General features: G+C 34.7%; 3 protein-coding genes across 4 annotated transcripts; 2 read left to right on the top strand and 1 right to left on the bottom strand.

Annotated features, from left to right (window-relative positions):
• The first annotated feature begins 187 nt into the window (after positions 1-187).
• On the top strand, positions 188-1,701 carry LOC149731608 (ras-related C3 botulinum toxin substrate 1-like). The gene is made up of 4 exons (XM_089885283.1): positions 188-395; positions 463-653; positions 863-1,034; positions 1,233-1,701. The coding sequence occupies exons 1-4, from the start codon at positions 390-392 to the stop codon at positions 1,440-1,442; spliced, it is 579 nt and encodes a 192-aa protein (XP_089741409.1). The 5' UTR covers positions 188-389; the 3' UTR covers positions 1,443-1,701.
• A 955-nt stretch (positions 1,702-2,656) lies between these two features.
• Positions 2,657-9,597, top strand: LOC149731609 (acyl-CoA dehydrogenase family member 11-like). 2 transcript variants are annotated; one of them, XM_089885014.1, is made up of 19 exons: positions 2,657-2,946; positions 3,125-3,224; positions 3,553-3,678; positions 3,747-3,905; positions 4,112-4,276; positions 4,615-4,751; positions 5,038-5,173; positions 5,481-5,587; positions 5,984-6,092; positions 6,284-6,352; positions 6,506-6,644; positions 6,850-6,957; positions 7,364-7,462; positions 7,789-7,941; positions 8,139-8,282; positions 8,432-8,511; positions 8,580-8,696; positions 8,802-8,911; positions 9,287-9,597. In XM_089885014.1, the coding sequence occupies exons 1-19, from the start codon at positions 2,828-2,830 to the stop codon at positions 9,393-9,395; spliced, it is 2,286 nt and encodes a 761-aa protein (XP_089741140.1). In that variant the 5' UTR covers positions 2,657-2,827; the 3' UTR covers positions 9,396-9,597. The 2 variants fall into 2 exon arrangements, with proteins under 2 accessions (XP_089741140.1, XP_089741141.1); XM_089885015.1 differs by lacking the exon at positions 3,125-3,224 and having other exon boundaries at positions 2,658-2,946.
• LOC149731610 (putative Bax inhibitor 1) lies at positions 9,595-12,151 on the bottom strand. Its single transcript, XM_089885018.1, has 6 exons — positions 11,944-12,151; positions 11,723-11,831; positions 11,303-11,423; positions 11,101-11,247; positions 10,487-10,667; positions 9,595-10,043 (listed from the first exon to the last, which is right to left on the bottom strand). The coding sequence occupies exons 1-6, from the start codon at positions 12,003-12,005 to the stop codon at positions 9,947-9,949; spliced, it is 717 nt and encodes a 238-aa protein (XP_089741144.1). The 5' UTR covers positions 12,006-12,151; the 3' UTR covers positions 9,595-9,946.
• Between the last annotated feature and the right edge of the window lie 476 nt (positions 12,152-12,627).

Raw genomic sequence — 12,627 nt, forward strand, 5'->3', positions numbered from 1 at the left:
AATTCGCTGTATATATAGGTATGTGGTATAGCAAGCTCTCATGGTATTGTGTGTGAATTGCGAGGTCTGATGCATGAATATGAATATATTGAGTTTTGTTTATCTGGGACAGGATGAGCAAATAGGTCAGAATTTACGTATTTTTCAACAACGTACATTGCTTTATAATTTATGTAGTGTGGACTATTGGATGAGTATGTGTTAGAAAATGTCGATCTATACAGTTGGTTTTATAAGGGTATTTAGCACGGCGCGCATACGTGTAAAACTGCGTACAGTTTTATATTTTAGTTAATGAGTTTCTATTTAGTTGGTTAGAATTGTATTTTTTAACTAACAGGTATTAGCAGGTGACTTCATTTTAGCACAGGCGTTCGCGAACGAAAGATATGCAAGTAAGTTTATTATTCCGTATGGTCAGCAATTTTTTTAGAATACTTAAATTCGTTTATTCTGTAACAGGCGATAAAGTGCGTTGTGGTTGGAGATGGAGCTGTTGGTAAAACCTGTTTGCTGATCAGCTACACAACCAATGCTTTCCCTGGAGAATATATTCCCACTGTGTTTGATAACTACTCCGCTAATGTCATGGTAGATGGCCGCCCTGTCAACTTGGGATTATGGGATACAGCAGGGCAAGAGGATTATGACAGGTGCTGTACTTTTCAGTTGAAGTTTATTGCCTGTGTAACAGAGTACCTTATGGTGTTACTAGGCAGACAAAATGGGTCGCCAGTGAATCAGCTACCAGGTTAAATAATCTGTACCGGTGTTTGCATGAATTTTTTCTGTACAATTATGTTTTCTGATTTTGAAAAAAATAATAACGCGTACAAAAATTAATGGTATATATTTGTTACAGACTCCGGCCTCTCTCCTACCCACAAACCGATGTTTTTCTCATTTGTTTCTCTGTGGCTTCTCCCGCTTCCTACGAAAACGTGCGCGCAAAGTGGCACCCGGAGGTCGCACACCACTGCCCGGAAACGCCCGTACTTCTCGTGGGAACAAAACTTGATTTACGTGACGATGCGGTAAAAAATACTTAGATATTTTTGTTTAATATATTGCATTAATGGATTGTCATAAAAATAACAATATTGCGTGAAATGCGTTGTTGGTGTGACTGATTAAGCCGAACCAAGTGATTTTTTCCAAGTTGAAAGTAATTTATTCTTGGATATATATGTAAGAATTATAAGTTTTAGTGTTTCAGCTCCTAATGTTTGCAGGACACTGTGAAGAAGCTAGCTGAGAAAAAGCTCTCCCCCATTACTACTACCCAAGGTTTACAAATGTCGAAGGAACTGGGGGCGGTTAAATACCAAGAGTGCTCTGCTCTGACGCAAAAGGGGCTTAAAAATGTTTTCGACGAAGCGATTCGGGCGGTTCTTAACCCAACAAGAAGAGTCGTCCAAACGAAGAACTGCAAAATTCTATGATTACATTGACATGTAGAGCGGCCTCGAACTTTTACAATAATTTGGAATTATGTTCCTATTTTATAAATGGAGTTCGGTGGCTTTATATATTCTCCCTTATCGTTTTAAGCATTTTAAAATCGTCGCTACCGTATAATCAAACAGACAAAAAATGCTATTATTGATTATAAATAATATAGTACTGTAGGGTAAAGTGGGACAACTTTCGACACATAATATTTAAATATCCAGATCATGTTTTAAACAATTACTAGCGGTTTATGCGAGTCGTAAGGATATGGTTTTATAATTCTTCAAATGTTCTTTGTTAATTACCAAACTACACAAGAAAATAGAATGAAAAGGTGTTCCATTTACCCCCACTACACTTATGACTAAAGAAAACTTGGTCTTAAAAACAATTTTAAAGGTTACAAAATTTAAAATACATGGGTAATTTATTTTTCTTGTATTGAAAAACAAAACAAAATCGGGAATTAGAAGGGGTTATTTGGGATAGTAAATATAATCTATTTGCCTTCCCAAAAAGGCAAACGAAGCCTAAAAGTGTTCGAAGAAATCTAAAGCAAACTTAACGGGTAAAGTAAGTATACACCAAGTTCGGATACGGATTGTAAAACAAACAGTCTTGTTTTCCATTAACTCCGTGTCTGGTCACTGGATACCGCGAAAGGCTTTATTCAATCCACTGATGCTTATGTATTCATGTTTTCATTGTATTTCATCCTTCCAATTAGTAGTAAATTAAATCACAGTATCCTGACAATGTAATGGTATATGTTGTTAACCGTATTCTGTTAAACTATATTTCCGGCGCCGTAGCATATACAGTGGGTTTTAGCGAGCCTGCCTTTAACCCAAAGGAGTGGGTTCAAGGCTCATCGTTGCTACCATCGTGGGCGTGTCTCCTTGGACAAGACACTTAACAGCAATCGCTCTAACACAGTGGCACTCATAGGTTGTCCAAATTATCAGCCATACAAAGAAAACAAAAATTCTAGTAAAAAATAATCACCCACAAAGTAACATACTTGGTTACTCGTAAGCTGTCACGAGACAGAACACCCGCGGTATAACGACTGTCGTTTACTGGGCACGTGAGAATAAAGTTATAGTTACATAAAAATCATTTTTATGTACTTTAATCTTACACATATGTGACCTTTCATTAAAGCTATGCTCTCTCGTTTTATTATATTTTTGTTGCCAAGTCGAGTGCTGGCTCAATACTAACTTTGGCTCTGGCAATCGACCTTATTTAAACGGTTTAAACTTTAAACCTACATTGCTAAAGTTCTACTTCATTCAGTTAATGTTGTCTTAGCTGCTATCTACACATGCAAAATATTGGAGCATATTATTAGATCACTGTATCGTAATTTATAATGGCGGACGTAATGGACCCTAAAGGCGTACACGATTTAGATCGTCATGTTTTGGCGTCTTATCTTGCAAAGGTCCTAAGCAAGTCAAGTTCTCAGCAAATGGACATCAAAATGTTCAAGTAAGTTTGCCTGGGTAGCTTATGCCTCCATAATGTCTGTTGTGTCAGTCCAACCATAGGCACCAATCTTTATAAATTGCAAGGGTGGCAGGGATAGTGAGGTATTTTAAGATAGATGTAATTTAACAGAATGTCATGTATTTTTCACATGTACTGTAGTTTTTCGTTTTGTTCATAGAGCTGGCCAGTCCAATCCAACATACTATGTGAAATATGGTAAAACTGAAATGGTATTACGTAAGAAACCGCCAGGGAAACTTTTACGTGGGGCTCACCAGGTGTGTGATAGGTTATGTTTTGTACAATGCAAGCACGAGTCTCTAGTTAGAATTTTAACGTTTGACAAGTATTTTTTTGCCAAAATAACTTTCCTGAAGTCTAAAATCATGCTGACAAAACTATGGATAAAAGACTAGATATTTTGTGAAATGGCATTTGCCAACCTGATGTGTGTACTGAGTGTATGAGGACACATGTTTTGCTATGCTCTCCTATATATAGGCCTACTTGATGTCTTATGTGGTGATTTAACCATACTGTAAAGTAATATATTAATATATTATATATATATATATCCTAATAGTTATTTAATTCATACTTTTATAGATTGATCGTGAATACAAAGTGATGAATGCACTTTACAAAGTTGGCTTTCCTGTCCCTAGAATGCTCTCCTACTGTAAGGACCAGTCACTTCTTGGAACAGAATTCTTTGTAATGGAGTTCCTACCCGTATGTTACCCACACGCTTTAAATAACCTTGAAGTTGTGCGTGTTTTAAAATAACTGATTTTCCTTAGGGTCGAGTTGTGTCACAAACAATGAAAGGAATGAAATCATCTGAAAAAAGGTCTTGTGTATTAAGTGCAACAGAGACACTGGCAAAGTTGCATTCTTATAAGCCATCAAATATTGGTTTAGATGGATATGGAAAAACCTCTGGATTCTGCAGCAGAGTGGTAAGTCTTGTTTTCGAATATTCATATAGTTTTATTCAGGTCTTGAAAAAGAAAGAACAATAACAATGTAAAAAATCATGAAAATACAAAAATGTAAAATTTTGTGTATATAGATTACTATAGAAAATAATTAAAACTGTTTAAAACCAAATGGTATCATAAATGAAATTTCAAAATATTAAAACAGTTTAAAATGCTGTTTGTAGTTGAATACATGGTCGAAGCAATACATGGCAGCTGCACATAAAGAAATCCCTGAAATGAAAGAACTAATATCATGGCTTGGTCATCAGTTACCACATATCAAAGATGAGAGCAGCGTAATACATGGGGATTATTCATTGAATAATGTCATGTTTCACCCTACTGAGGTAAATTGAAAGATTATACATATATACGGATACCTTTATTTAATGTGTATTGATTAATAAAAAAATTATGATTTTTTACTATGGTTTGCAATGCAGGAATTTAAATATTTTCCCCTAGAAATAGTAATCATTGCAGTTTATTTATAATTATTTAATAAACTATATAATTAATTGGTTATATATATGTGTCTTCTGCTATGCCAGCAGCATTTGTTCAGTATGTTAAATCTTGCTTTTCCTGAAGTAAGCTATTTTTTTGATCTTTGGTATATGTTTATTGTGTTAAAAAGCTAGGTAAAATTAAAGTTTTCAAACCTTTATTACATGGGCCATGGCAGGGAAAGGTATTAGCTGTGTTGGATTGGGAGTTGTCTACCATAGGCCATCCGTATGCAGACTTTGCCTACCTCTGCATGATGTATCATGTACCACAGGAGTTTTTTCTATTACGAGATGCAAGTCAGAGTGATATAGAGTAAGTGATAACATGATTAATAGATATTTAATTAGGGAATAATATTTATATGTGTTTTACATAAGATGTGGAAAATAAATTTTGCAAAAGTTTATAATCAAATGGCGTTTATTTCTAAGAAATTAAATCTAGTAAATCATTGTTCAATTACAATATTGTATGAAAAAGAAAACCTGTGTTTGTGTGTTATAAAGACTGCCGTTACCCCGCCACACAAAGGTGAAGTGAGTTAAATTCAATTTTAGTGAATTAAGTTCAACTTTTATCTACCTTTAACTCTTCACAGGCAGTTATTTAGGGATATTCCCACAGAAGAAGAATTGGTGAAGTATTATTGTAAACTGCGAGGTATCTCATACCCAATACCAAACTGGAATTTCCATCTTGCTCTCAATTTCTTTAAACTTGCTTCCATTGTACAGGTAACGAGTTCACTTGCGTAAGAGTGGTTTTTATTGGATTAAAAAAGTAACACTTGAAAAGTAGTCTTTTCTAGGATAAGCGTAACTTTATGCACATATATCATATTTAGGTTGTGTTTTGTAAATATGTAAAATTCAAACCTTAAAAAATGTAATATTTTCCAATAGAATTTTAAATTTTTAACTTATTGCATAAATTATACTGTTATATTAATGTATGCATTGGTATTTGCAAAGTTATGTGTTTATTATTTCTTAGTTTACCATAAGTTTACTAATTTTTCTGTAATGAATTTACATTTTCCAGGGAGTATACAGTCGGTACTTAAAGGGCAATGCCAGTTCTCCATATGCCCCGGTATACGAAGCATTAATTCTTCCGCTTATACAAACTGCACTTAAGTTATCAAAAACGTAGGTTAAACACAAGTTACCAAATCAGTTTTTAAAATCTTTTTGAAATTGTCAATTCCAATTTCAATACATTTTAGTCTAGTCATTGTGGCAAGCACAGGTCAAATAGTTAATGATTAACTCTATGAAGATATGTTAGGTTTACCTATGTATGCACTTAGTTGAGCCATAACTACAGTATCAATATTCAATGCTATAATTACAGTATAAGTAAAGGAATTGCCAGGTGTGAAGACGTAAGGTGTATGATGAACTGGTCTGGCAGCAATTAAATGTGTATTTGCATGTGTTAACTTATAATTTGATGTGATTCATATAATTTGTTTTAATTTTTATCTTATACAGATTAGGCTTGTTAATTTAGTAGTTTTAATAACTGGTGTGTTGTTTCTCAAGCGAACCAGGCCAGAACTTGGACATGACTCTCTCACCTTCGCCCAAAGGAAAAGAAGTTCTCGAGAAAGTGAAAAAGTTTCTAAAAGAAAATTGTGAAGCAAATGAAAAGGTAAAATTTTCCAACTAAAATAGCTGTCACATTTACACTTACAAGGTATTTCTTAAAAACTCCCAAAAAATTATGTTTCCAATAGTTATAGAATTCATGCTTCTTAGTTACATTACATGATACTTGTGTTGTACATGTACAAAGAATGCATGTCATTTTGCAGGAATATAAACTTTATGATTATTTTTCAGGTGTATCATGATTATGTAATGTCACAGAAAGACCCGTTCTGTGTTGTTCCAATTCTGGAAGAAATTAAGGTGATTTACTAAAGTGATTTTTTTAAACCTATGCATTTTTTAACATGATAACAAGTTATTAAAAAAGTAATATACATATACAACCATACATCTATAAAAATCTATGGCGGATATATTATGTAATGATCACTCTATAAATTGATCTTCCATCAGATAAAAGCAAAACAACAAGGGTTGTGGAACCTGTTCTTACCGGATGTAAGCGGTTTAAGCAATGTTGATTATGCTCACATAGCTGAACAGTTAGGCAAGTCACACATGAACTCGGAGGCATTAAACTGCAGTGCACCAGGTCAGAAATGTTTGTATGGCAACCATTATAATATTCAAAATTAAATAAAATGCTGTTAATAATTTTTTTAATCGTAATTACAGAAGTACCAAAACTGACAAATTATTTATCAGTTTTTCTCTTTCCTTATTCATGATGAATGACTGTTGTATTATGTCTATATTGCACATTTTTACCATTTAAAATTTAATACTTTGTTATTTAGACACTGGCAACATGGAAGTGTTGCACATGTATGGCAGTGACTACCAGAAGCAGAAATGGTTACAACCCCTTCTTGATGGCAAAATTCGATCTGCCTTCTGTATGACTGGTGAGTTATTTAAGATGCTACTCTTGTGAAAAAGGAATACATTTTACTAGGTTTTTTAGCTATTATCCAAATTAAACCAGAATTCGATTATTTTCCCAACTTGATCAAATAAACGGGAACATAGTTTTTAAAAGTTGTGCACAAATGGACAATATGAATATTTCAATGCAGTGGCAGCGATTTTATATAAAGGTGGAGGTTGTGACAGTAAAAACCTGTTAGCTGTTAGTAAAACACTCAAATTAGGTATATTACGTGTTCAAAATGTTAACACAATATTAAGGTGTAAAACTGGCAGTTAATTGCCGTTAAGTGTAAATAAAAATAAAAAGTATTTGACTAGATGTTTTATGAATTTTAATGCTGAATAGCATTTATAGGGTTAACACATGATGTTTGTTTATAGAACCACAAGTGGCTTCCAGTGATGCCACAAACATGGAAACCACAATCACCAGGGATGGAAACTCTTATGTTGTAAATGGAAGAAAATGGTGGAGCACTGGTATGTTATTATGTATTGAGCTTTAATGAATATAAGTTATTTATTCTTACCTGACTGGGCCATTACAGCTAGTATTACACAGGTGTTCTGTTTCATACAACTCATGCCTGCTTATGTGTTACTATGCATGTATCTTTCTGGGTGATTATTTTAATCTTTTTATTTGTATGACTGACATTTAGATATTCTGTAACGGACCACGCAATGCTAACTATTGTGCCACGGCGCTGGTATTACTCCTATACGGTGAACACTGAACAGTTAATGTATGCAACTACAACAATGTCATAGTTCGATTTATTTTTACAATTCAACTTTTACCTCAGGTGCTGCAAATGCGAGATGTACTTTTGGAATAGTGATGGGAAGGACTGGTGGTTTGAACACACACAAACATAAAAGTCACAGTATGATTGTCGTACCCTTTGATACACCAGGTGTCACTAGAGTGAGGAACTTAACAGTGTTTGGCTATGATGGTGAGAATGAATGTTTTATCAAGTTTAATTGTGGCGCAAAAGGTCCCAGCACTGTACAATAGGTCTGTTCATCTTATGTTATTATTTTAGAAAGTTATAAACCATAGGCCAATTCAGTTAAGCTCTCTTTTTTAAATTTCATTTCTCCTTAAAAAATTATTTTCTAAAATATTTACTGTTTTTGGTCATTTTTGTAGAAGCGCCATCTGGTCACAGTGAAATGTTGTTTGAAAATGTTCGCGTGCCTTTGGAGAACCTTATACTTGGGGAGGGACGAGGATTTGAGATCGCACAGGGAAGGCTTGGTCCTGGTAGGATCCATCACTGCATGAGGTCTATTGGTAAGTTACGCCGATTGAGAGACATATGTTGAAGTATTTTGTTTGTTTACTTTAGATGTGCAGTTAAGTTGGAAATTGTTAACTGTCTTGTGTTAGTAAGTTTGACCATATAATGATTTGATTGAGCAATCAGCTACTTTTGCATATAGGTCTGGCAGAAAGATGCTTATCACTTTTGGTAGAGCGTGGCATGCAGAGAAGGCCTTTTGGAAAACGCATTGTGGAACATGTAAATATTAAATAGTTTCTGTTATGTAACGCTAATGGATGGGCAGTGACTTGATATCTGTTATATAGGAAGTGGTTCAACATAAGATTGCACAATGCAGAATTGCTATTGATCAGTGCCGACTGCTAACACTACATGCAGCTCATATGATGGATCAGTTTGGAAGCAAGAGAGCTCGCAAGGAGGTTGGTGTATTACTGAGCGTAGGGGTGATATTGTGCCTAGAACTTTTACACACACCAGTGTATACAGCTATGGATTATTTAATGTAAAACTACAATACTTTTCAGATTGCAATGATAAAAGTTGCAGCTCCAAAGATGCTTTGCCAAGTTATAGATGAAGCTATACAGGTGTATGGAGGTGCTGGAGTGTCTGATGATTTCCCACTTGCAAAATGGTAAGCTCTAAACTATGTGCTAATAGAGGGGTCAGGACAGGACTGTATTAATTGTAAACTAAGGACGTTCTACCTTTTTTATACATACAGAAACTAGCTGCTCAACATAATTTGAGTTTAATCACTCTGCCTATTTTATGTTATACGTATTAATTAGTAATTAAACTCAGTGGTGTTAAGTTATTTCAGAGTGTTAGGCATACCACAGCATGTATATACCAGGGTTAAGTTTTTGAATGAATGTGGTAATTGGAGACAAATTAAACATTAACCAAACTCAAACTGACATTTGATTAACAAAATATTAGCGTGCACAGCACTGGACCCTCTTTATTATATATGTAACTTGTAATAATTAAGCATTTTTTGTTGTAGCTATGCAATGGCAAGGACACTGAGAATTGCAGATGGTCCAGATGAAGTTCACCTCAGCAGTATTGGGAAGCTGGAAATCAGGGACCAGATCATGAAGTCTAAATTATAATTTATCCTTTCCTATTCTGCTCCTACATCTCTGCACTTTCCTTCTCTTTAATTGTTAATGATGGAGAAGTTTGTTAATGATGGAGAAGTTAGGGCAATAATTACTAATTCAGTTCCAATTTCAGAAGACTTTTACTTTTCCTATGCAAATATCTATCTTTGCGAATATTTCAAAATAAATAATCATATACGATAACACCAAGTTTTTATGCCTTGTTTATTTCACATATAGATTACTTGCAAATAATGTACAAAAAACACAAACATAAAACCCTAGATATTAGAAGTGGAATTCTTTTGAAACTTTTTACATGGGGCAATAAAAACCCACAGCCACGTTTATACCATCACATTACACAAAGAGTCAGTATTTTGGATTATAGCACGTCTATTTCATTGCAATTATTATCGTGGTGCAGAAATTAAGCCAAAAATAAGAAATTAAGCCAAAAATATGGATCTGTAATGGGTGGGACCCTAAAGACGCAACAAACAGTTACATATAAAAGACAACCCGCATTTTATTATATACATATAACACAACTTTTACTTTTAGTTGTTTCTCTTGTTTTTCTTTTCATTCAAGCCCAAGATAATGATAAGACGACGGAAAATGTTGATGAAGTCCAAAAACAAATCAACACTGTGCCTATGGGAGGAATATGAGAGGTTTACAAAGTGTCTGGATGGTAATAGCTCATATGATGTAATACTGAAATTTAATACCCCCCAGACACAAAACAAGGTTGGCTACAAAGAATGTTGCTTTATGGTGCAACATTGGCTAACATAAGCGGCTCATCCTATTAAAATATTTCTGAGTTCATAAATGAATGAATGCAACTAGATTTATCTTGGCATGGCAGGAAACAAACAGTCACAACAACAGGACTATTTTGTTTCACATACCTCATCCCTGCTTTTTACATTAACTTTATGGGTGATTATGTTATTTGTGGCTGACAACTTACAGAAACTCCTTTAAGTGACCACTGGGTTGGAGAAATTGCCGTAAGTGTCTTGCCCAAGAACACATCTGCCCACCATAGTAGCAACAAGTCCGAAAAATTCTGTATTTAACCAGTAACCTACCAAATGTAGTCATTGTCTCCATTCTGATGTTTTTCAACAATCAGTTGTGTATCGTAGACCACAAAGCCACAGAAGACAAAGGTGCCAACATAGAGACCAAATTGGAAAACAGCAAATGATCTCATGAACAGGTTCAACAATGAAGTAACCATAAGAAGAGTCAAGCAACTCATAAGCATACCTAAACAGTTTTAACAATTGAACAAATGTAACAATTGTACAAATGTTACTTATTATAATCGCATGACATGGCAATGTCAGGATTTCATACAACGATGCTTTAAATTAATTTATAAACCATATTCTAAAATTACTTGGTATTCGTATCGTATGTGATTTTGTAGGTGACAAATTATTGATTTTTTTGCATGACTCACAATTTGCATATTCTATTAGTGATCAATTTAAGTGGTGGTGGCTACATCTAGATTCAAACCCAGTAAACATGGTTACAAACATTACTTACAATACAATCCCTACTACCAATGTGCTGCAGTGGGACTAAACAATAGTTATACTATGGTGTGTGTTTCCCTTATTTTAGAAGGTTGTACTTGTACTATGTATTGGAAGCAAAATAGTTTTGCTGTGTCTTAGGATTTTATTTCACTTACCTCCCAAATAAAGGTAAGAACGGCGTTGGGCATACAGGGCGCTGAGAGAGAAGCAAATGAAGATGACAGTGGTTGCGAGAAAAGCAGTCACAATGATTTGTGGGTTTACTTCAACTGCAAAGTCAAGTGTTGGTCCCAATCCAAGTCCTGTAATGATCATTAGACTGTAAAAAAATTCATACTGGAAACTTCCAAATCTTACCCATTGCTCCACCAAAAGCAGTCAAAATGCAAAGCCTTTTGGTTTGGTTTTCTTTGGAGTGAGATGTTGCAGCAAGCCATAGCATGAGACCAATGGAGACAATGATTGACAGGAAACCACTCTAAACAAAATCAAAATGATTGTTTTTAACATGACTGAAGCAGGCAGCTTTTACATTGGTTGTTTTAGCACCATTTTTAACAGTGATTAAATGTGCCTATTCTTGCTTTTTTCACTCTTAGTGATATTTCAGTGTTGAGGTCGGTGGATAATTTACCACTAATCGGAATAATAACAAAAAAGGATTGCTTTAATTAGTTAATTACAGCACTTCTATGCTCGCATATTGACACTGACGACCCCGTTCCTTTTTATGATGAATAGACATACGACAACACCATAGTACACCGGACACCATACCTGGGCAAAGATACCCTTGAGGTGCAGAAAAGCACCAGCAGATGCACTGAGCATGCACAAAATCAGACACGTATATACATTCTTCAAATGGTTTTTGGTGGATACAGATCTATAAAACAACTTTAATTATTCAAGCTATAATGAACAGAAAAAGATTAATCAAGCAGTGCAATTTACAATTTTAGTCTACGATTTATGCAGTCATTGTCCATATTACTTACATTTGAGAAAAGTCAGTTAAAGTCGCCAGGCGAATTTTCCTGTTTCCAAATAAGGCATCCATGGTTTGTTTTTAATCCAACGATCGACCTAAACTACAGTTTCAGTATATGTTTTTAAAGGTTCTGAAAAGAGCGCAAATATAACCGTTACTCTTCTGGTTTTACCAAGCAACCGACCTTCACATAACAACAACGAGTTGCCTGGCACATTATTTTGTCCTTTATAAGCATTGTTCCTGTTTTCTTTCGTCTCATATGCAAAACAGTCTTGGGGCGTCTTACATTACCACCATTTGTCATCATCCATATTTTGATAGTGACAATATCCTATTGGCTGGCGCGAGGTCATAACCCCGTTGATCACATGACTCTTAATACAACCGTGACGTGTTCCTGTCTGCATTTTTGTACGAATTGCATCATGGTTGAGAAATGATATAACTTGAATTAAGACTAGGACGTCTGCAAGTGTTTTATACACTTGATCTGTCCGTAGCCATGAGATGTAATCTTAGATTTTCACTCGTTTTTCGACTTTTTGTAGAAGGAAACATTCTCTAATATGTCATTACCTACTACGCATTGCACATGGAGGGATAAAGGAAGAATACAACTTTTTTTAACGTAAATACTCTGTTGTGACGAGTAGCGAGCTTTTAAATGTATTGTTGGTTTGACACCATG

This window comes from Ciona robusta, chromosome 9 (genome assembly GCF_009617815.1).
Source record: "Ciona robusta chromosome 9, ASM961781v2".
NCBI classification, from domain to species: domain Eukaryota; kingdom Metazoa; phylum Chordata; class Ascidiacea; order Phlebobranchia; family Cionidae; genus Ciona; species Ciona robusta.

Coding starts and splice junctions, on each gene's coding strand:
- LOC149731608 (XM_089885283.1), top strand. Junction 654..862: donor GGGCAAGAGGATTATGACAG/GTGCTGTACTTT, acceptor TATTTGTTACAG/ACTCCGGCCTCTCTCCTACC. Junction 1,035..1,232: donor TTGATTTACGTGACGATGCG/GTAAAAAATACT, acceptor TAATGTTTGCAG/GACACTGTGAAGAAGCTAGC.
- LOC149731610 (XM_089885018.1), bottom strand. CDS start 12,005: ATGGATGCCTTATTTGGAAACAGGAAAATTCGCCTGGCGACTTTAACT. Junction 11,832..11,943: donor TTAACTGACTTTTCTCAAAT/GTAAGTAATATG, acceptor GTTGTTTTATAG/ATCTGTATCCACCAAAAACC. Junction 11,424..11,722: donor TCAAGGGTATCTTTGCCCAG/GTATGGTGTCCG, acceptor GATTTTGTTTAG/AGTGGTTTCCTGTCAATCAT.
- LOC149731609 (XM_089885014.1), top strand. CDS start 2,828: ATGGCGGACGTAATGGACCCTAAAGGCGTACACGATTTAGATCGTCAT. Junction 6,093..6,283: donor ATTGTGAAGCAAATGAAAAG/GTAAAATTTTCC, acceptor ATTATTTTTCAG/GTGTATCATGATTATGTAAT. Junction 8,697..8,801: donor GCAAGAGAGCTCGCAAGGAG/GTTGGTGTATTA, acceptor AATACTTTTCAG/ATTGCAATGATAAAAGTTGC.